The 21,685-nt window shown below is 35.7% G+C and overlaps 1 protein-coding gene across 3 annotated transcripts in view; it reads left to right on the top strand.

The window, feature by feature from the left end:
- SLF1 (SMC5-SMC6 complex localization factor 1) overlaps positions 1-21,685 on the top strand; it is a 78,332-nt gene that overhangs the window by 9,999 nt on the left and 46,648 nt on the right. For all 3 annotated transcript variants that reach the window (XM_037012075.2, XM_073233940.1, XM_073233944.1), the window contains exons 2-5: positions 6,610-6,723; positions 6,898-6,973; positions 8,096-8,336; positions 18,790-18,952. In XM_037012075.2, the coding sequence (XP_036867970.2) occupies positions 6,610-6,723; positions 6,898-6,973; positions 8,096-8,336; positions 18,790-18,952 (594 nt within the window). The remainder of the gene's footprint in view (positions 1-6,609; positions 6,724-6,897; positions 6,974-8,095; positions 8,337-18,789; positions 18,953-21,685) is intronic.

Genomic DNA, 21,685 nt, shown 5'->3' with positions numbered 1-21,685 from the left:
GCCACATTTGTCAGCTGTGAGAACAAAGTCCCTTCCTTCTTGCTGGTCACCTTGCCCGTCTCTGCTGCCTGTGTCAGTTAACTGCACACAGGGAGCGGCCTCTGGGTTAATCCCCTGAACTGCTGTGGGCCGGGCAGCCCTCAGGATGGCCTAGGGCACTAGCGGGTTCTCAGGTGAGCAACGTCTGTCCTTCCGCAAGAATGGCGCCTCTTTGTGCTTTCTGGACTCCATACCATTTTCTGCTGCCTTTGCTGAGCAACCACACACAGTGAGCAACCTCGGGGTTGATCCCCTGAGCTGCTGTCTGCAGCGCATCCCTTGGGTTGGCCTGAGGCACTGGGGGTGGTTACAGGCAAGCAGCATGCGTTCAACACTTAAACAGAGCCCCTATGTGTTTCCTGGACTCTGTGCCAGTTTCCTCTGTCTGTGCCCATCAACCAGGTGCAGGAGGCAGCCTCTGGGTTAATCCCCTGAGCTGCCATGGGCAAGACGGTCCTCGGGATCCCCTAGGGTACTGGTGGTGGTTGCAGGTGATCAGGGCATGTTTGCTGTGAGAACAGAGCCTGTACATGCTTCGTGGACTCCATGCCGGTTTCCTCTGCCTGTGCTGGTCAACTGGGTGCACGTGGCAGCCTCTGGGTTAATCCCCTGAGCTGCCGTGGACCTGCCTTTGGAATGGCCTAGTGCACTGATGGGGGTTGCAGGTGTGCATCGCATTTTTGCCGTAAGAATAAAGCTCCTTTGTGCCTCCCGGACTCTGTGCTGGTCTCCGCTGTCTGTGTCAGGTAACTGTGGGCAGGGGGCAGCCTCTAGGTCTGGCCAGGTTAGCCACGCACTGGGAGAATCCTCTGTGTCATTGCTGTGGACAGGACTGCTCTCCCGTTGCTCCACAGCAAAGGTGGATCAACCGGTTCACTTGCAGTGTTGGCAGGGGGGAATGAACAGCAGGCTGCTTATCCCTGTGAGGTGCTTCAGAGCTGCATTGCCACCCAGGGGTTAGAGTGCCTAAAGTTCCTTAAAGTTCCCAACCTGCTAGACTGAGTGTGCCAGGACGATTTTGTCCACCTGTTAAACCCTTGTACCTTTAAGACTTTTAAAGTACCCACTTTTCTTTTGTCCTAGGTCAGCCAGCTGTGGGAACCTGTTCACAGTATTAGTCTTGGATTTTGCTTTTTCATTTCTCTAATATCCGGTACACCATGCAATGTGTGTCTGTGCTCTGGTGCAGATTGCTAGGGATTGTTATTTAGCAGTCCTGTGCTTCCACTCCCTCCCCACTCTGATTCTTTTCCTCCTGCTGGTGAGCTGGGGTGAGGGGAGTGCTCAGGTCCCACCAGGTCACGACTTTGTATCTTACCCTTTCTGCAAGATGTTGAGTTATCGCAGATGTAGATGTAGCCTGGCTGGTGTACTGTATCTTCTGGTCACTCTTTTAGCAATAGTTGTATTTTCTATATTTTCAAAATATGTATGGTTTTGGGAGGAGATTTTTGCCACCCTACTCATGACACCATCTTGAGAAAGCTCCCCAATCATGATATAATTTTACATAAAAATTAACATACACTACTATTTGTCCAATTTTTGTTATATGTTTATTTCCACATGCAAATGTAAAACCTTCAAGCCAAACCCCTCTCCCCCTCCCAACCTTAACAGTGCTCTTACAGGATGAAGAAATTAGAAATTGTTTTAATATAGTTTCTATATATTTTGTAGTATTTTTCAAATTTTCTATAATCCTGTATTAACTTTTACTGATCTGTCTTTTAATTTTAATTATTTTGGGGGAAATTTTTAGTTCTTAAATGCAAATGTGTAAATGAAAAAAATATTTTAAATCCCTCTTATCTTAATCATGGAGAGATTTTAAGGTGCATGGTATTCTCAAAATTCTAAAATACCCTATGGCTGATCATTTAAAAATTGTGATGTAGAGTAGTAAAGAGTTATCTTTATTTTCCTAGACCTCTTTGAGCATCCCTGCTTCTCTTTTTTGCAACATCTTTCCTATTTTGCCCAGCTCTTATACCCTGCTCTTTCATCCTAACTATTGAGCCAGACCTTTGTACAGTAGTCCCCCATTATCGATGGTTTCACTTTCCCACATTTCACTTATCACCAGCAATCAACTGTGTTCAGGAGCAGGTGATCCTATGGACTATTGGCAGGTCAATAGTAGCCTAATGCTAGGGCACAATGCCTGTGTCATTCACCTAACTTCAGCTCATCATGTAGGCATTTTATCTCACATCATCACATGGGTGAATGCAGTAATGCAGTACAGTAAGATGTTTTGAAATACCACATTCACATAACTTTTACTACATTATATTGTTATAATTGTTCTATTTCATTGTTATTATCAATCTCTTACTATGCATAATTTTTGAATTAAACTTTATCACAGGTATGTATATATAGGAAAAAACATAGTACGTATAGGTTTGGCATAATCTGTGATTTCTGGCATCTACTGAGTGTCTCAGAACATATGTCCTGAAGATGGGGGAATCTACTGTATTTGTATCTGTATTCCTGCCTCAACTTTTCTGAGTTCTCTTTTCAGCATATTCTAGCTAATATGTGTGATACTCTTCAAATGTGTTTCAACTATTTGATATAAAGAATTCATAGGACATAAAAAGTGTATAACAAAATGTTCTTAATTATGATGATAAGTGCTATAGGTTTATTTGCATTTCTGACTGCATCAACTGCAAAGGAATTTCAGGCATTAGGGATAGGCCCATGTGGGAGATATTTTGGGAAAGTCCACACCACAGGGACAGTTGCTTGCTTTGCATAAATGCCTGCTCTGTTCACAATCATTACCTCCTTAGTTGTGTGTATTATTGGTTCAAGGTAAGTAACTAGATTTTTTTTAATTACAACAAAATTACTACAAAAGCATTTTTCTTGTAACTAAGAATAAAAATATATACTTTATGACTTTTTGACAGAAAACATAAAAACACTTAACTGCTAAAAACAAATGCTCTCTTTTTTTCTTTTTCTTTTGTTGTATTAGGATAGTATCTTTTGTGAGAATGCCTGAAGGGCCATACCCTGTATGTTCTAGAAAACTCTATAATTTCTCTAGAAATATTACTGGTACAATTATATTACAGTATATTTATTTTCTTCTTGGGCTGGAAGACTTCTAGCAGTTAGCTCTTAATCCTCTATATGCCACAACATTATCAACTACACAAAACTTGACCCAACTTTTAAGGAATTTGAATTGTCTAGGTCGTCCATGGGTATTTTACATCAACTTTATACAGTGTTCTCTTTGGGTTCATTGGCATATCATATAAGTAAATCAGTCTGTATATCTATATATGCTTATGTCTATTCCTCTATAGATAGATACCAATATTCCCATGTAACTATGAATTATCTGTTCTAGACTATTAGTTTGTCATATGATGTTTAATCACAATTTTAAAACATTGGTAAATGTATTATAAACTCTGTTACTTGAGTAGATCATTTTATTAGATTAGGTTAATGGAATTTGTTCTTTGTAAACTGTGCTAGGTATTGTGTGCCATCACTGAGATACACAAATCTGAAAGTTTATTATATATAGCCCAGTTTTTTCTGGTAAAACTTGTAAGTGTCCTGTGTTCTGATTTGTTTTTTAACATTCATATTTGCATAGTGTTTGAATCAAGACATCCTGTTTTTTTCAACTGCATTTCTTCCCTTTCCTCTTTGCTTAATTTCAGTTTCTATTTAATTGTTTTTCAAAGAAAAGAAATTGATTTAAAAAGGCTTTCTTGATTTCTAACATTAAGAACAGTTGGTCTGGTTTTCATTTACTGTGGAGTCTTGATTTGACGGAAAATACCAATAAACATACAAAATTCACTCCATTATAAGGACACTATGATTTAAGATGAAAACTTGGCACTATACACTGACTCTAATAAGTCCAAAATCATTTACTAATTTGTATTAGTATCAAACCAAAATATGTTTGAATGTAACCTTGTTAATAGTAAACATTCAAATTATAAAATACCTAGTAACAGCTTCATCTAAAAGAGGAAAATTGTATGACGGGTTTTTTTTTTCCTTACAGGTCTATATAACATATATTTAGTTGTCAGGAAGCAGAGGAATAAAATTTAGAGGACAACCTTGAAATAAAACTTTTTGGGTGATAGCATTACAATGATTTTTTTCCATTGCTCTCTATATATTCCGATTATTTAACACTAGTGTCTATTTTTTAGTAGTTTAGAATAACCAGATAGGCAAGATTTTAGGTTTTTAAAGCTATTCAAACTTCCTTCTTTGGCAACAGTTCTTGAAATAGCCAACTAAGTAGCTTTTGAAGTTCTTAAATATATAAACAAATTATAGTAGGTAATATGCATGGTTAAAGCACTTGCATTCTTCTGATAAAAATGGCTTTCAGTAACTAGAAATAATTAGATTGCTTTTTCCATAGAATACCAAGAAGATATTCACAGATATATTAAATTTTATTTGTCTAGTATTTCTGAAAGGACCTATTGTTTTCTTAAGGAAATTTGCTTAAAGTATTTAAATAATTCCCTAGAAATAATGAAAGCAGCGTTTCTTGCTGGTTATGGTCACATGTCTTTTTAGCTACATGTGGCTTTATTTTATGTGTTAATATATGTTCTGCATCAGACTAAATCATTATTTCTAGCAACAGGGTATATTCTTTGTAAAGGTTTTATGTATCACCAGTTTTTATTAATGGGTATTATTACCTAAGAGCTATGTTATTTAACCCATGAAACTGGTTTCTAAAAATTGAATAATTCCTTAAGCCAGAAGGTACTTGTATTTTACTTAGTGATGATAGTAGTTTATGTATGATTATTTCATAGGACACCAAGCCCTACTGTGTATAGTTTATAATTTTGTACTAACCAGAGCTTTTAAAAAATTGTTTCATTGAAGAGCCTTATCATTAAGTCACCCTATGTTCTATATCTTGAATCTTGGTATTCTAATGTTCTAATACATAATAATTCCTTTCCTGCTTTTGGAGCCAATAAAGAAATGTGAAAGTCAGATATATTAAGGTCAGAATATCAGCTTGTTTTACTGAGTAAAAATTGGCTTGGAGGAGGTGGGTTTGATGTGCAACTCCAGTGTTTTTCTTAAGACATAACCTCTGAATTGATTTACCAACCCAGGTGGTGCAGGACTACAACTGGTAGCCCCTTAGGACATGTCAGAAAGTATTAATATGAACTGTATTTGCAAATATGCAAATAAGCCTAGCAAAGCATATACAGTTAGTTCTGTCCAGTAGCTTTTCCTCCCAAAGCAAGGAATGATGAAGGGTACAGAGAGAAACCAGGAGTGCTATGATCCTAGCTGAAGTTCCTCCTCTTAAAAACTTCAAGAAGGGGAAATAAAAGTTCACTCTTAAACTCTTGGGTTATGCTTTCAAGTTGTTTATAGTGACACTGTCTTTCAAATTTTGCTCTAAAATGAGTCTCATCCTTTAAATAAATGCATATATGTGTGTAGTTCATATATACTTAATGTAAGTACATTTGTATTTAGCCTTTTAAAATAAAATTTGTATAAAGAACACTTTTCACTTTACCAGTTGTCTGTTATTAGCTGGACTCAAACAGTTATAATTTTTGAAGTTTTTAATTGTCTTGAAAGAAACCAACTGCAGTTGAACTGCCTATGGCATTAAATAATAATCCAGGGGTATGGTGACAACATGATTAGAGAAATAAAAAACTATCCCTCATTTCTCTTATCTCTGCTTTCCTCATTCATAATGCGAATAGATTTTTCTCTAAGATGCTATTGAGTTCTGAAGTTTTAACCACATATAAACAAAAAAATAACCTGTATCCTAATTAGAAATGCTGTTTTCCTTTCTTAGTAAATCTGCCACCTCAGATACAAAGTGCTATGTGAAGTACATTTTAATATGGATTAAGGTCCCTATTAAAATAAATTTGAAACCACATGATTTCCTTCAGTCTACTTGTAGGTGATGAAATTAACATATATAGCAGAGTTTAGAAATGTAGATTGGGAATAGGTTCCTGATTCATTATATGTACCCACTATACTAAATTATTTGTTGTAAATGCTATGGGACCATTAGTTCTATCAGCTTCTGTAGTGATACATATCTTCAGCATCTGTCCAAAAACATTTTTAATATAGGTATAAAATCTGATTTTCATTGTCTAAAAGTATACTTTTTCAAAAGTTCTTAACAAAAACATTATTTTTAAAATGAGGCCAGTATTATTATGCTAATATTCATATAAGCATTTGTCGTTTTCTGAAGAATTGTTTATGTTCATCAGTGTGTTCTAATAGCAAGGTTGTAATGTGGACTATCAATGTTCAAACCAGAAAACAAAATCATAATTTATGGTCATATTTTAAGAAGATAACTTTTACACTAATTTTTATTGTATATAAGTAATTTTAACATTGGTATTTACAACTAACCCTCATGTTTAATTCATTATATGATTAATAGTTTTCATTTTTTTAATACTCATAGTTAAGAAAAAATAATATCAATCCTGTGAGTAATTAACATCTGTTATCTTCTTTATATGTGTATATGTATGTTAGATGGAAGATGGTACCCCAAAGCATATTATCCAAATGACAGGATTTAAGATGGAAGAAAAGGAAGCTCTAGGAAAATTGCTTTTAAAACTAGATTGCACTTTTATTAAGAGTGAGGTGAGTACAGATATTTATCAAAATGTTGAAGATATAGTTAAAAAATAACTAGAAATAAAATACTGGCCTAAGAATGATAAAATGACCCCTTGATATTATAAGAATAAAAGGAATGTGTTAAAATGGAAGTCTTACCTTAATTAAAAATTTTTTCATGTTAATTTTTCCTTCCAGAAGTATAAAAATTGTACACATCTTATAGCTGAACGTCTGTGTAAAAGTGAAAAATTTTTGGCAGCTTGTGCAGCAGGTAAGTCAACTACCTTCTCCCCACCTTTGAAAAAAAAATTCTTGTGTTAAAGAAAAAGTACTTTAATCTTTGAAAAGATGGTATGCTTATTATATCAAAAATATATGTGCTTTTTGCTAAAAATGTTTGTTTGATCCAATATTTTTACTTTATTCTTCTAAGTAAAACGTTGTAACACATGAAAATGTATTAGAGGCAGAAATATTTACTTCACCAAAGATTTAGTGTAAGTACTTTATGTAAAACAAAATATTTTAACAAAAAAAGTTGGCACAAAATGCCACCTCACTCCCCTCAAAAAAGCTTTTGTTGAATTCTCAGCTGTTCTTAGTCAAGTTTCTTTTCTTTGATCATTGGAAATAATCATTGTTTTTGTTCTCCGTCTGCTGCCTCCCCTCCCATCTATGCTTTGAAGCAATGATCATCCTATTTTATTTTTCAAAGATTTTAAATTCCATAAACCCAAATTAGAATTTAGTCCCCTCCTCTCTTTGCCACCATCAATGTACCTTTTATAGTTTACTGTAATTGATCTGTTATATCATTGGTTCACTGATTGAAAAAATAAAATGAATTAGGTGAGTTTAACCATTTGTTAAAGTAACTTACCAGAAAATATTTGGAGTCATTGTTACCTCCACAGATGAAAATATACATTGTCCCTATTATAGAAGATCATTCATACTCAGATAAACCACAGAATGTTATTAAATACACCGGAAAATTTTCTAACTCAATAAATTCATTTCAGAAAGTATAAAAATGCTGTAAACATAATCGGACAAGTTTTTAGCTTAGATGGAAGAATATAAATCTAACTCAAAATAGTGAATAATAATATAGTCATAATTTAATACCACATTTTATTTTATTAAGGCTTAGGTTTATATTTTATTTAATAACAATTATAAATATCATGGGAAAGAGTATATACAATATTCAGTGATGTTGTAGGCCTCTATCAAAAAATTCAGGGAAAGAAACAAAATTCAAAGATAATATTGGCAATGTACCTTAAGAGTCTCATGTTGAAATGTGCCAAATTTTATTTGATATTTCATCTTTATTATTTACCATTTATCAGAACCAACATTCTTTTCTAACAGTTCATTTGCTTTCTAGGAAAGTGGGTACTAACTAAGGACTACATAATTCATAGTGCCAGAAGTGGCAGATGGCTTGACGAAACAACCTACGAATGGGGATATAAAATTGAAAAAGACTCCCATTGTTCACTTCAAATGCAATCTGCGCCAAAAAGGTGGCGTGAAGAACTGAAACGCACTGGTGCTCCGGGAGCCTTCCACAGATGGAAAGTTGTCCTCCTTGTTAGAGCTGATAAACAGAATGATTCTCTTGTAAGGTAAGATGAGATCTCATAAAAGCTAAAACAATGAATGAGAAAACAATTTTGGTTTGCTTAAATACTTTTTTCTACATCTTTGCAATTATTAATTTAGTCCAAGTGAGCAGTAGGATTTACTCTTTGATCTAATTAAGCCATTCTCCACTTTTAAGTGTATGCGTCTAATGGAACAAAATCTATTTTACAGTATTGCTTTAGATTACTCTCGTGAGCTCTATTTTACTTGCCATGTTATTTCTTTTGGCCAACTCAAGCAAAATAAAATACATAATAAGATTTCTGTTTTTAGTTTTGAAGCACATTTAGATCTTTGCAAGTAAAATATTATACTAAGAGCATTTATGGTGTTTATATAGTGCAGCCTTCATGGTGTATACCATTCCCTTCATAATTTCCATTCTCTTTTACATAATATTTTTAAAAGGCTTATTGGGTAAAAAATATTTTAAGTACTGCCATGATATATTTTTTTAATTGTTTTATTTTGATATCATTAATGTACAATTACATGAAAACATTATGGTTACTAGACTCACCCCATTATGAAGTCCCCCCCACATACTTCAATATAGTCACTGTCCATCAGCATAGTAATATGCTATAGAATCACTCCTTGTTCTCTGTATATACTGCCTTTCCCATGTCACTACCCTCTACATTATGTGTGCTAATCATAATGCCCCATTTTCCCCTTTATCCCTCCCTTCCCACCCACACTCCCCAGTCCCTTTCCTCTTGGTAACTGTTAGCCCATTCTTGGTTTCTGTGAGTCTGCTACTGTTTTGTTCCTTCAGGTTTTACTTTGTTCTTATATTCCACAGATGAGTGAAATCATGATACTTCTCTTTCTCTGCCTGGCTATTTCACTGAGCATAGTACTCTCTAGCTCCATCAATGTTGTTGCAAATGGTAGGATTTGTTTTCTTCTTATGGCTGAATAATATTCCATTGTATATATATACCACATCTTCTTTATCCATTCATCTACTGATGGACACTTAGGTTGCTTCCATTTCTTGGCTGTTGTAAATAGTGCTGTGATAAACATAGGAGTGCATATGTCTTTTTCAAACTGGGATGCTGCATTCCTAGGGTAAATTCCTAGGAGTACAGTTCCTGGGTCAAATGGTATTTCTATTTTTAGTTTTTTGAGGAACCTCCATACTACTTCCCACAATGGTTGAACTAATTGACATTCCCACCAGCAGTGTAGGAGGGTTGCCCTTTCTCCACATACTCGCCAACATTTGTTGTTGTTTGGCTTTTGAATGTTGGCCATCCTAACTGGTGTGAGGTGATATCTCATTGTGGTTTTAATTTGCATTTCTCTGATGATTAGCAATGTGGAGCATCTTTTCATGTGCCTGTTGGTCATCTAAATTTCTTCTTTGGAGAAGTGTCTGTTCAGCTCCTCTGCCCATTTTTTAATTAGCTTATTTGCTTTCTGTTTGTTGAGGTGTGTGAGCTGTTTATATAATTTGGATGTCAACTCCTTATCAGATATGTCATTTATGAATATATTCTCCCATACTGTAGGATACCTTTTTGTTCTACTGATGGTATCCTTTGCTGTACAGAAGCTTTTTAGTTAGATATAGTCCCACTTGTTCATGTTTATGTCCAAGATATTTTTGCCTATATTTTTTTCCAAGAGTTTTATGCTTTCATGACTTACATTCACGTCTTTGATCCATTTTGAGTTTATTTTTGTGTATGGGGTTAGACAATAATCCAGTTTCATTCTCTTACATATAGCTGTCCAGTTTTGCCAACACCAGCTGTTGAAGAGGCTGTCATTTCCCCATTGTATATCCATGGCTCCTTTATTGCATATTAATTGACCATATATGCTTGAGTTTATATCTGGACTTTTTATTCTGTTCCACAGGTCTATGGGTCTGTTCTGGTACCAGTACCAAATTGTCTTGATTACTGTGGCTTTGTAGTAGAGCTTGGAGTCAGTGAGTGTAATTCCTCCTGCTTTATTCTTCCTTCTCAGGATTGCTTTGGCTATTTGGGGTCTTTTGTTATTCCATATGAATTTAGAACTATTTGCTCTAGTTCATTGAAGAATGCTGTAGGTATTTTGATAGGGATTGCATTGAATCTGTAGATTGCTTTAGGCAGGATGGCCATTTTGACAGTATTAATTCTTTCTATCCAAGAGCATGGGATGAATTTCCATTTATTAATGTCCTCTTTAATGTCTCTTAAGAGTATGCCTTAGTTGTCAGAGTATATAACTCTTTTAGTTCCTTGGTTAGGTTTATTCCCAAGTATTCTATTCTTTTTGATACAATTGTGAATGGAATTGTTTTCCTGATTTCTCTTTCTGCTAGTTCATTGTTAGTGTATAGGAATGCAACAGATTTCTGTGTATTAATTTTGTATCCCACCACTTTGCTGAATTCATAGATTTAGTAGTTTTGGAGTGGATTCTTTAGGATTTTTTTATGTACAATATCATGTCATCTGCAAACAGGGACAGTTTGACAGTTTGACTTCTTCCTTGCCTTTCTGGGTGCCTTTTATTTCTTTGTGTTGTCTGATTGCCGTGGCTGGGACCTCCAGTACTATGTTGAATAAAAGTGGGGAGAGTGGGCATCCTTGTCTTGTTCCTGATCTTAAAGGAATAGCTTTCAGCTTCTTGCTGTTAAGTATAATGTTGGCTGTGGGTTTGTCATATATGGCCTTTATTATGTTGAGTTACTTGCTCTCTATACCCATTTTGTTGAGAGTTTTTATCATGAATGGGTGTTGAATTTTGTCAAATGCTTTTTCAGCATCTATGGAGAATATCATGTGGTTTTTGTCCTTTTTGTTAATGTGGATGATATTGATGGATTTTCGAATATTGTATCATCCTTGCATCCCTGGGATGAATCCCACTTTATCATGATGGATGATCTTTTTGGTGTATTTTTGAATTCAATTTGCTAATATTTTGCTGAGTATTTTTGCATCTATGTTCATCAGAGATATTGGTCTGTAATTTTCTTTTCACATGGCATCTTTGCCTGGTTTTGGTATTAGAGTGATGTTAGCCTCATAGAATGAGTTTGGGAGTATTCCCTCCTCTTCTACTTTTTGGAAAACTTTAAGGAGGGTGGGTATTAGGTCTTCACTAAATGTTTGATAAAATTCAGCAGTGAAGCCATCTGGTCCAGGGGTTTTTTTCTTAGGTAGTTTTTTTATTCCCAATTCAATTTCTTTGCTGGTAATTGGTCTATTCAGATTTTTTCTTGCTTTCTGCATCAGCCTTGGAAGGTTGTATTTTTCTCAAAAGTTGTCCATTTCTTCTACGTTGTCCAGTTTTTTAGCATATAATTTTTCATAGTATTCTGTCATAATTCTTTGTATTTCTCTGGTGTCTGTAGTGATTTTTCCTTTCTCATTTCTGATTCTGTTTATGTGTGTAGACTCTCTTTTTTTCTTGATAATCTGGCTAGGGGTTTATCTATTTTTTTATTTTCTTGAAGAACCAGCTTCTGCTTTCATTAATTCTTCCTATTGTTTTATTCTTCTGAATTTTATTTATTTCTGCTTTAATCTTTATTATGTCCCCCCTTCTACTGACTTTGGGCCTCATTTGTTCTTCTGTTTCTAGTTTCATTAATTGTGAGTTTAGACTGTTCATTTGGGATTGTTCTTCTTTCCTGAGGTAGGCGTGTATTGCAATATGTTTCCCTCTTAGCACGGCCTTCGCTGTGTCCCACATATTTTGTATTGTTTAATCATCGTTGTCATTTTGTCTCCATATATTGCTTGATCTCTGTTTTTATTTGGTCATTGAACCATTGGAGCATGTTATTAAGCCTCCAGGTGTTTGTGGGCTTTTTCATTTTCTTTGTGTAATTTATTTCTAGTTTTATACCTTTGTGGTCTGAGAAGCTGGTTGGTACAATTTCAGTCTTTTTTAATTTACTGAGGTTCTTTTTGTGGCCCAGTAGATGATCTATTCTTGAAAATGTTCCATGTGCATTTGAGAAGAATATGTATCCTGTTGCTTTTATATGGAGTGTTCTATAGATGTCTGTTAGGTCCATCTGTTCTAATATGTTGTTCAGTGCCTCTGTCTCTTTACTTATTTTCTTTCTGGTGGGTCTGTCATTAGGAGTGAGTGGTGTGTTGAAGCCTCCTTAAATGAATGCATTGCACTGTATTTCCCCCTTTAATTCTGTTAGTATTTGTTTCACATATGTAGGTGATCCTGTGTTGGGTGCATAGGCATTTATAACAGTTATATCCTCTTGGTGGACTGACCCCTTTATCATTATGTAATGTCTTTCTTTGTCTCTTGTTACTTTCTTTGTTTTGAAGTCTATTTTGTCTGATACAAGTACTGCAACTCCTGCTTTTTTATCCATGTTAGTTGCATGAAATATCTTTTCCTATCCCTTTACTTTCAGTCTGTGTATGTCTTTGGATTTGAAGTGAGTCTCTTGTAGGCAGCATTTAGATGGGTCTTGTTTTTTAATCCATTCTATTACTGTATGTCTTTTGATTGGTGCATTCAGACCATTTACATTTAGGGTGGTTATTGATAGGTATGTACTTACTGCCATTGCAGGCTTTAGATTCGTGGTTACCAAAGGTTCAAGGGTAATTCCCTTACTATCTAACAGTCTAATTTAACTCACTTTGTGTGGTATTACAAACACAACCTAAAGGTTCTCTTTTTTTTTTTCCTCCTCCATTCTTTGTATGTTATGAATCATATTCTGTACTCTTTGTCTATTCCTTGGGTGATATCTATATAGCCTTAGGAACACTTCCATCTACAGGAGTCCCTCCAAAATGCACTGTAGAGGTGGTTTGTGGGAGGTAAATTCTCTCAACTTTTTCTTATCTAAAAATGGTTTAATCCCTCCTTCAATTTTAAGTGATAACCTTGCCAGGTATAGCATTCTTGGTTCAAGGCCCTTCTGCTTCATTGCATTAAATATATCTTGCCACTCCCTTTTGGCCCGTAAGGTTTCTGTTGAGAAGTCTGATGATAGCCTGATGGGTTTTCCTTTATATGTGTTCTTTTTTCATTCTCTAGCTGCTTTTAAAAGTCTAACATCTAATCTGCTTTTAAATCCCTCCATTGTATGTTTCATTTCAGATATGGAATTTCTTAATGATTGAATCTCTGACTTAAATTCATTCCTGAGTTCTTGAATATTTTTCTGTACCTCCATAAGCATGTTTGTAATTTTTATTTTGAACTCTCTTTCAGGCAGATTGGTGAGTTGAGTTTCATTTGACCCTTTTTCTGGGGTTTGTGAAATTTTGGTCTGAACCATGTTCTTTTGATGTTTCATAGTTCTGTGTGGTGGCCACTAGTGCCCAGAAGCTCCAGTCTCTGGAGCTTCTCAGCCCCTAGGGTGAGGTTGGGGGTCTTAGTGGAGCGGAGCTGGTGCCTAGAGGGAGGAAAGATCTGTTTCCTGATTCCTGTCTGTGGTGCCTGACTCTGGTGTGAGAGCCAGTGAGCCGAGCACACAGGTGTAAGCCTCTGTGCTTTGCGTCTCTAGCTGTTGTAGGCAGGGCCTCCCTCTGGCTGGCCTGATGCTGGCACAGTGACTGCAGGTTTGTGAACCGGTGTTGGCAGGCTGCGTATCACAGTGGGGGACCTAGGAGCTGAGTAGGCAGCCAGGGTGATAGAGCACCTGAAGCTCCTCTAAGTTGCTGACCAGCTGGGTAGACCGCACCCAGACAACCTTGTCCAGCTCTCCCCTCCCCTGCGCAGAAAGCTCAATACAAACCCTGCTCCTTCAGCAACCCTCTTGCTGCTAGGAAGCCTCTCAGACTGCCTGCCTTTTCCTTCTTCCAGAGCAGCCAGGTGTGGACCCTGTCCTCCACAAATAGCCGAAATCTGTCTCTCAAGCACCCCACCTGTCTGAGCTCCCCATCATCCAGAACACCACACAGTGTAGGTTTCTGCTCCCAAAGCACACCTCCAGGGCTCAGTGTTCAATGGTTCCAGGCTTCCACCCCCTCCCCAACTCCATTTCTCTTCCTCCCGCCGGTGAGCTGGGGTAGGGGAAGGGCTTGGGTCCCGCCTGATTAAGGCTTTCGTACGTTACCCTGTTTTGTGAGGTCTGCTCTGCTCGTGAGGTCTGTGTGCAGTCTGGTTCATCCCTCCTTTTTGTTGCCATTTTAGGGCTAGTTGTATCAATTAACAACATTTCATACTATCTGTAGTTTTGGGAGAAACTCTCTGTCTCACCTCTCACGCCGCCATCTTGAATGTAGTGATGAGGACTGCCATGATTTTTGTGGGGGAGATAATGCAAGGGCTTTTTGTCACCTTTATAGAAGTGTAATTTATAGACAGTGAAGTGCACACATTTTAAGTGTATTTTTATGATTTTGGATAAATGTACACACCCATGTTATCCCACTATAATCAAAATCTATAACATTTACATCATCCTGTAATGTTCCCTTGTATCCTTGTACATTTAATTCTGTACTGCCAAAACCAGATGACCACAGATTTCCTTTTCATTACCATACATTAGATTTATCATATTATTGAAGTTCATATAAATGGGATCACACTGTATATACTCCTTTGATGTAGCTTCATTTGCCTAAATCATTATTTTTGAGATTCATGTTTACTGTTATACATATTAATAGTTCATTGCTTTCTCTTATTGAGTAGTAGTCCACTCAATGGATGTATCACTATTTATTCACTTTTTTTTCCTTTTTGCTAATATAAATAAAGCTGCTATGAGCATATTGGTACATGTAGTCTTCAAGTAGACATGTTTTAATTTCTCTTGGGTAATTACCTAGGAATTAACTTGCTGGTTCAGATAGCAGTTGTGTGTTTAACATTATAGGAAAATGCCGAACTGTTTTCTGAAGTAGTTGTACCATTTAACATTCCCACTAACAATATGTGAGTGTTCCAGTTGCTCTGTAATTAACTTGGCACTATTGTATAATAATCAGTCAACTCTATTTAAGTGGTCTCTTCTGGACTGCTCATTCTATTCCATTGATGTGTATGTTTACCTTTTACTGGCAACACACTGTTTTGGGTACTGGAGCTTTGTAGTGAGTCTTAAAATCAGGTACTGTGAGTCCTCTAACTTTGTCTTCTTCAAAATTGTTTTTGATGTTTCTGGGGCCTGTATATTTCCATATGCATTTTGGAATCATGTTGTCAATTTCTCAAAACAAGCTTGGATTTTGTTTGTTACTTTATATAAATTACCAGTCAATCTGAGGAATATTGAAATCTTAACAGTATTTTCCTCCTATCAACATATCTCTCCAGGTCTTCTTTAATTTCTGTCATTAATGTCCTATAATTTTCATTGTATAAATCATGCACATATTTTGTTAAGTTTAATCCAAGGTATTTCATATTTTGGGATGTTTTAAGTGTATTGCTCTGAAATTTTTTATCTGCATCTATTGAGATAATTAGCTTTTTTTCTTTATTCTGTTAATATGGCAAATTATTTTGATCAATTCCTAAATGTTAAATCAAACATATTCCTGAGTTAAACTCCACTTCATCATATTGTATTATCTATTTTTTAATAATTGCTTATTCTATTTGCAAATATTATGCTAAAAATTTTTGTATCCTCAACCTGATCAATAACAACTATGAAAATATCTGTGTAATGTCATGACTTTCTTCCTCCATAATTGGGAACAAGACAAGGATGCTCACTCTGTTTCTATTCAGCATTTCACTAGAGGTACTAATCAGTGAAATAAGGCAAAGAAAATAAGAGGCATAGGTGGAAATAAAGAAATACAAAGAACCGTCTTTATTTCCAAAGGACATAGTCATATACTAAATAATTTACCCAAGAAAGCTATTAGAACTAATAAATGAATTTAGCAAAATCATAGGATAAGTCACTATATAAAATTTGTGTTTTTATATGCTAGTAATGATTGGAAATTAAAATTTAAAAAGCAATATGACCTTTGGTTTTAGTGGTTTGATTATGTGTCCAGATTTATTTATTTATTATTATTTATATTTTCTATTTGCTTGGAGTTCTCTGAGCTTCTTGGACATGTGGTTTTTATCTTTTATTAATTGTAGAAAATCCTCAGTCATTATCTTTTAAATATTTCTTCCGAAACTCCATTACCCTTATTTTAGACCACTTGATTCTGACCCAGTGTTTGTATGCTCTGTTGTTTGTTTGGGATTTGTTTTGTTTTGTTTTACCTTTTTTTTTTCATTTTTTTGTCAGTTGGATAATTTTTACTGACATATTGTCAAGTTCAATGATTCCTTCTTCAATTGTGTGTAGTCTGTTGATAAGCCTGTCAAAGAAATTCTTCAATACACTATCATTTCTACCATTTTCATTGTACTATGTGCTGAATTCACACATCTCTTCATGCAAATTTTGTCCACCTTTTCTGTTATATCCTTTAACATTTCAGTCACAGTTATTTTTAAGTTATTTTCTGATAATTTCAACATATGGATCTTCTTTCTGTGCTATTTACTTTATCTCCTGACAATGATTTTGTTTTCTCTTGCTTTTTTTGTATGTCTTATTTTTTTTAACTATATGTGTAGACATCACATAGAGAAGAACAGTAGAGGCTGAGGTGAATAATATTTATATCAAAAAATGATCCTACCTCTTTTGTAAGGCAATATGGGTGGTTGAGTTAATCTTACCAGATGTTGAGCTGGCTTTGGATTTTGCTAGTGCTCTTGTCACCTTTGATGCATCATTTCAGGTTACTCCAGGATTGGGCTACACTTCCTTTGTGTTTAGTGTGGGGTCTGAGGGGCTGGAGGGTTATTAGGCAGTGTTCTTGCATCACTCTCAGTTTTCAGTCATTCCTGTACTTTTAAGTCACAGAAGGCCTATTTCTTTATACTCTTCTCTTCTTGCCTGTTACTCAGTTCTGTGCTGGGGTAAGGGTGGGTGTGTGCTCAGGTTCTGCTGGATAGGCTTCAGCTGTAAGTTTACTTGGTGTTCTTGGTCTCTGGGGTCGACACTTTCTAGATGTTTGTGTCTCCATCCCCATGGCAGCCAAATTCTGCTTTGTATCTCTTGGCATGGTCTTGGGCAAGAATTTCCAGCCTCTCCCATAGTATTAGATCTCTGGTTTGTATTGATGCAAGAGCCTACACCAGAGTGGCCTTCCTGCCTTTTCTCCAGAGACAGATGGCTTTTGCTCATATCTTTCATCTAGAAACTGGATATTTTTTTGGGCTGTGCAGCAGGAAGTTTTCCTATCCCTTCCCCAGAAGCAGTACATCATTTCCTGGGTTCTAAAGGTAGAGAACCTTCTTACCTTATCCAGCTGACTTTAAGGCTTGCCTCATATGAGAGAAGGAAATAGGCCTGATTTTTAATCTTTCTCTTGATGGCAGCCTGTGCCTTGGTCCATCTGTGCTACCAGTGGGGGCTTCCTCTGTTACCTGCCCCTAATCTTTTTCATGAATACATAATTGAGGCCTGTGGCAAAGAGCTTGCAAATGAGATAGGCTTTCTGTTGTCACCGATTCCCACTTATTTTAAACTGTCATGCTATTTACCCTTGACCTTTAAATTTGGTAATATGTTACGTGATTATTGCTGCTGTTATGACGGCCACTTTCACCCTGGCAGAAGTGAAATAGTTAGGGGACCCATCTCTTCACAAAGAAACCTCTCACTCTTGGACATTCAGTTTCTTGGATGGCGTGTTACCTCAGTTCTCTGATGGGTTCATGAAAAATTATTTTTTTTAGATCATTTTGCTTTTTCTTAATGCTAGGTACAAATGTTCCCTGTGGCTTTTTAAATCCTAAGTAGAAGCAGAACTTTTGTGAAACTTGGAATTTCATCTGTATCTACATGTGTATGTCTTCTAAAATTAAATGTAAAACGTATTTCTTAATGTAAGTCAAAGTTAAAGTTTTTCAAAAGCTAATTTTTAGAAGAAGGTTGGCGACTTTAGTTCCATTTTTTGTGGTCCAGAATGATTACATTGGAGATATGCTGCCTACAGAAGTAGTTACTTTCTTAGACTTCTTTCATTTTTTTTTTGGCTATTGAAGTGACTTTTCCTGAATAAATAGAAGGAATAACAAACATATCTTGAAAACTTATAATTTAAGAAATAACTGCATAGTTATTCTCTGTGGCACTCAAATTAACCCAAAGGAATTAGCTCCTTTCAGAAAGTTCCTCACACTCCTAAGATGTACTTGATTTAAAGAATTAGACTGAATATACTTTTTAAAAGAATATTTTCTCTGTGGCATCTTACTACACTGATGCACAGTGACTGCAATGGGGTATGGTAGGTGGGGAACTCGATAATATGGATGAATATAGCAACCAAATTGTTTTTCTTGTGAAACCTCCATCGGAATGTATATCAATGATACCTTAATAAAAAAATAAAGTAGAAAGGGTGAGTGCAGGATGGATAAAATATATATATATTTATTTTCTCTTATTTACATTCTTAGAGTTTTGGAGGCTGGAAAAGCAAATGTTATTTTACCAAATAGTTCACCAAGTGGAATAACTCATGTGATTGCCACTAATGCAAGAATCAAGGCTGAACAAGAAAAAGATAACTTTAAGGCTCCATTTTATCCAATTCAGTATCTAGGGGATTTTCTTTTAGAGGTAAGTAAAATAGATAGTATATATTTTTTAATATTTATTTTATAAAATACTTATATATAATGAAATATATATTAACATTAAATTATGGTCCAAATTTTGAAAGTACAATGTTGGAAGTAATTAAAATGACATTTTTAAGGCATTGTTCTCAATTATTTCAGTATTCAAGACTACTTCTGATACATCTGGAAGAAGCTTGCTTGTTAAGTTTAAAATTTGTCTTGAGTTTCCTTGTTTTCAGTGCTATAGTGATGTGTACTACAAGATAATTTTTGCATTTTAATTTCAGAGCATAGATAAAATAACAGTGGACCATAATATCATAGAGCATCATATGAGAATTTTTGGATTATTTTCCATTGGAAAACAGGGAGCTATTTCTAAGGACTTGAAAGTACTTTCTTGTCCTATTCTTCTGCCTCTGTCCACTTGGTGCAAATACCACTTGAGTAGTTTAAATGGGGACAATCTTAGAAAACACCCTCTAAAGATACACAAAGAAAAATTTTTAAGAAAGTTCACTTAAATTAGAAGAGAAACTTCAGTATTCTTAAAACTGCACTTTGATCTTCTAGGAAAAACAGACTCCTTCAGTGTTTCCCATCTTAATAGTATTATAACCTTTTATCAAATGATTTATGTTAGAAACCTGGGAAGCACCCTCAAGGGTGCTTCCTCTCCCTTATTCCCCACATCATGTCAATTACCAATTCTACTGATTATATCTTAACTGCCTCTTGAATCACATTGCTCTCCTGTACTAACATCATATCGAGTTCATCCTTTTCCCCTGCAATTCTGGAATAGACCTTTAATTACTCTTGCTGTTACTATACCTTTTTACTCTTGCTAATTTCTGAACTACTCTTACCTGTTTCTTACCTACCCCATTCTACTTCATTCAAGAGCCAAAATGCTCTTTCTAAAACAGTTCTATTTCTGTCACTCTCCTGCTCAAAATCCTCCAGTGGCTTCCCATTGCCCTTAGGATAAAGTCACAAAACCTCTGACATGGCTTATAAGTTCCCACAGGATGCCTGTCTTTCCTGCCTTTCAGCTGTATCCTGTTCCACTTTTTTATCAGCTCACTTTGCTATAACAAAACTGCCTTCTCCCTGTTCCTTAACCAGGCTAAGCTACTTTCTACCTCAGTGTCTTTTCAAAAGCTATTTTCTCTGCCTGAAAAGGTGCTCCCCACTACTTTTTCATTTCCTGTGCCTGTCTGCCTTCTGCTTATCATTCAGGTTCCAGTTATGTTGCCTCTTCAAAAACATCTCTGTAGTCCTCTTATAGTTAGTGTCACCTATAATGTGTTCTCATAGCATTTTTTGGCTTTGTAATACTCATCACAGTTGTAATAAATTGGCTGATTACTTAATGTTTATTTCCCAAATAATGTCCATCTAAACCAAAAATACCATATCACCAAGGGTGGTGTCTGCCTTTTCCATTGTATCTGAATCATCTTGCCTAAAGCCTGGCACTTGAGTTCTCATATTTGTTAGATTAGTTGAGAAATTATGAAAGACCTTTGAGTTTTCCAAGAGTAGATGTAATATATTTTTCTATAATTGCCTTTCCCCACTGAGAAGCAACAATGTAGATTGGAAATTTGACCTTAGTTCAAGGTATGAATCTGTTTGGACTATGGATAATCTCATTGCCCTTGACAGTGATTGGTCTAGGAATGGGCATGTGAACCAGTTCTGATCTTTGGAACATAAAGAGAGGTATGTAAGAGTTTCTAGGATGTTTCTTCCCATTCTGGCAACCTAACTCCTCCTACATGTATGTGAACATGGAAGAAGGTAACCTCAGTTACTACTAGCATTCATTCTTTGACTGTGAGAAATAGCCTTACGGTGAAACCAACCCTGTAGACAGCAAAATGTAGAGACAGACAGGGGATCCTTGTTGAAATACTTAAGTTGCTAGACTAACCAACTGTGAAACCTGTCTTAGCGCTGGACCACATTGCTATTCTGTGAGGTACTACATTTTCTCATTTATATTACTTTGAGTTGATTTTCTATTACTTGCAGCCAAAAGCATCCTATCTGATCTGCCTCTCTGAACAGTTTAAAGGTAGTATGTCAACAGAATGAATGCCATTCTTAACTAGATTAACAAAAGTAACTGAATTTTCCTTTTTGTATGGAAAAAAAATGAATAAAGTATAATGTACTTTGGGCTTTATCTTAATTTGCATTAATCTCACAATAAGATTCAGCTGCTGAAATACTGGAGGGCAGCAATAGTATATCAAGTAAAAATAGCAGATAATCTCTAACCTACATTTGTTTTTAGAATACCTTGGATTAGATAGCTGGGAGTTCATAAACATCATTCCAAATAAGGAAGACATTTTGTGATCACTTCTCAGGAAAAAACAGACATTGAACTTATTGATGCCTTGCTTTTCTTTGACCACTTTGGCAAAGAGCATACTACATTCCTAACTAAATGAATTCTAAAGTCTCCTCTAAGAAGAGTTTTGTTTAACCTACTTATACTTTTTTGGAACCTGCTGAATGGCAGAATCAGGAATCTATGTAGTTCAGGTTTATAGGTAATTACTGAAGACTTTTGCTATACCAGGTACCATGCTATGCATTAGGGAAAATGAGTAAGACCATGTCAGACTTTGAGTGCTTATTACTATTCAGTGGTAAAAACAGAACATGGAAACAATTGATTACTATTCAGCGTATATTGTGCACTGGTAAAATTATG

This window comes from Manis javanica, chromosome 1 (genome assembly GCF_040802235.1).
Source record: "Manis javanica isolate MJ-LG chromosome 1, MJ_LKY, whole genome shotgun sequence".
Classification (NCBI taxonomy): domain Eukaryota; kingdom Metazoa; phylum Chordata; class Mammalia; order Pholidota; family Manidae; genus Manis; species Manis javanica.
This window is presented reverse-complemented; position numbering and strand designations above follow the sequence as displayed.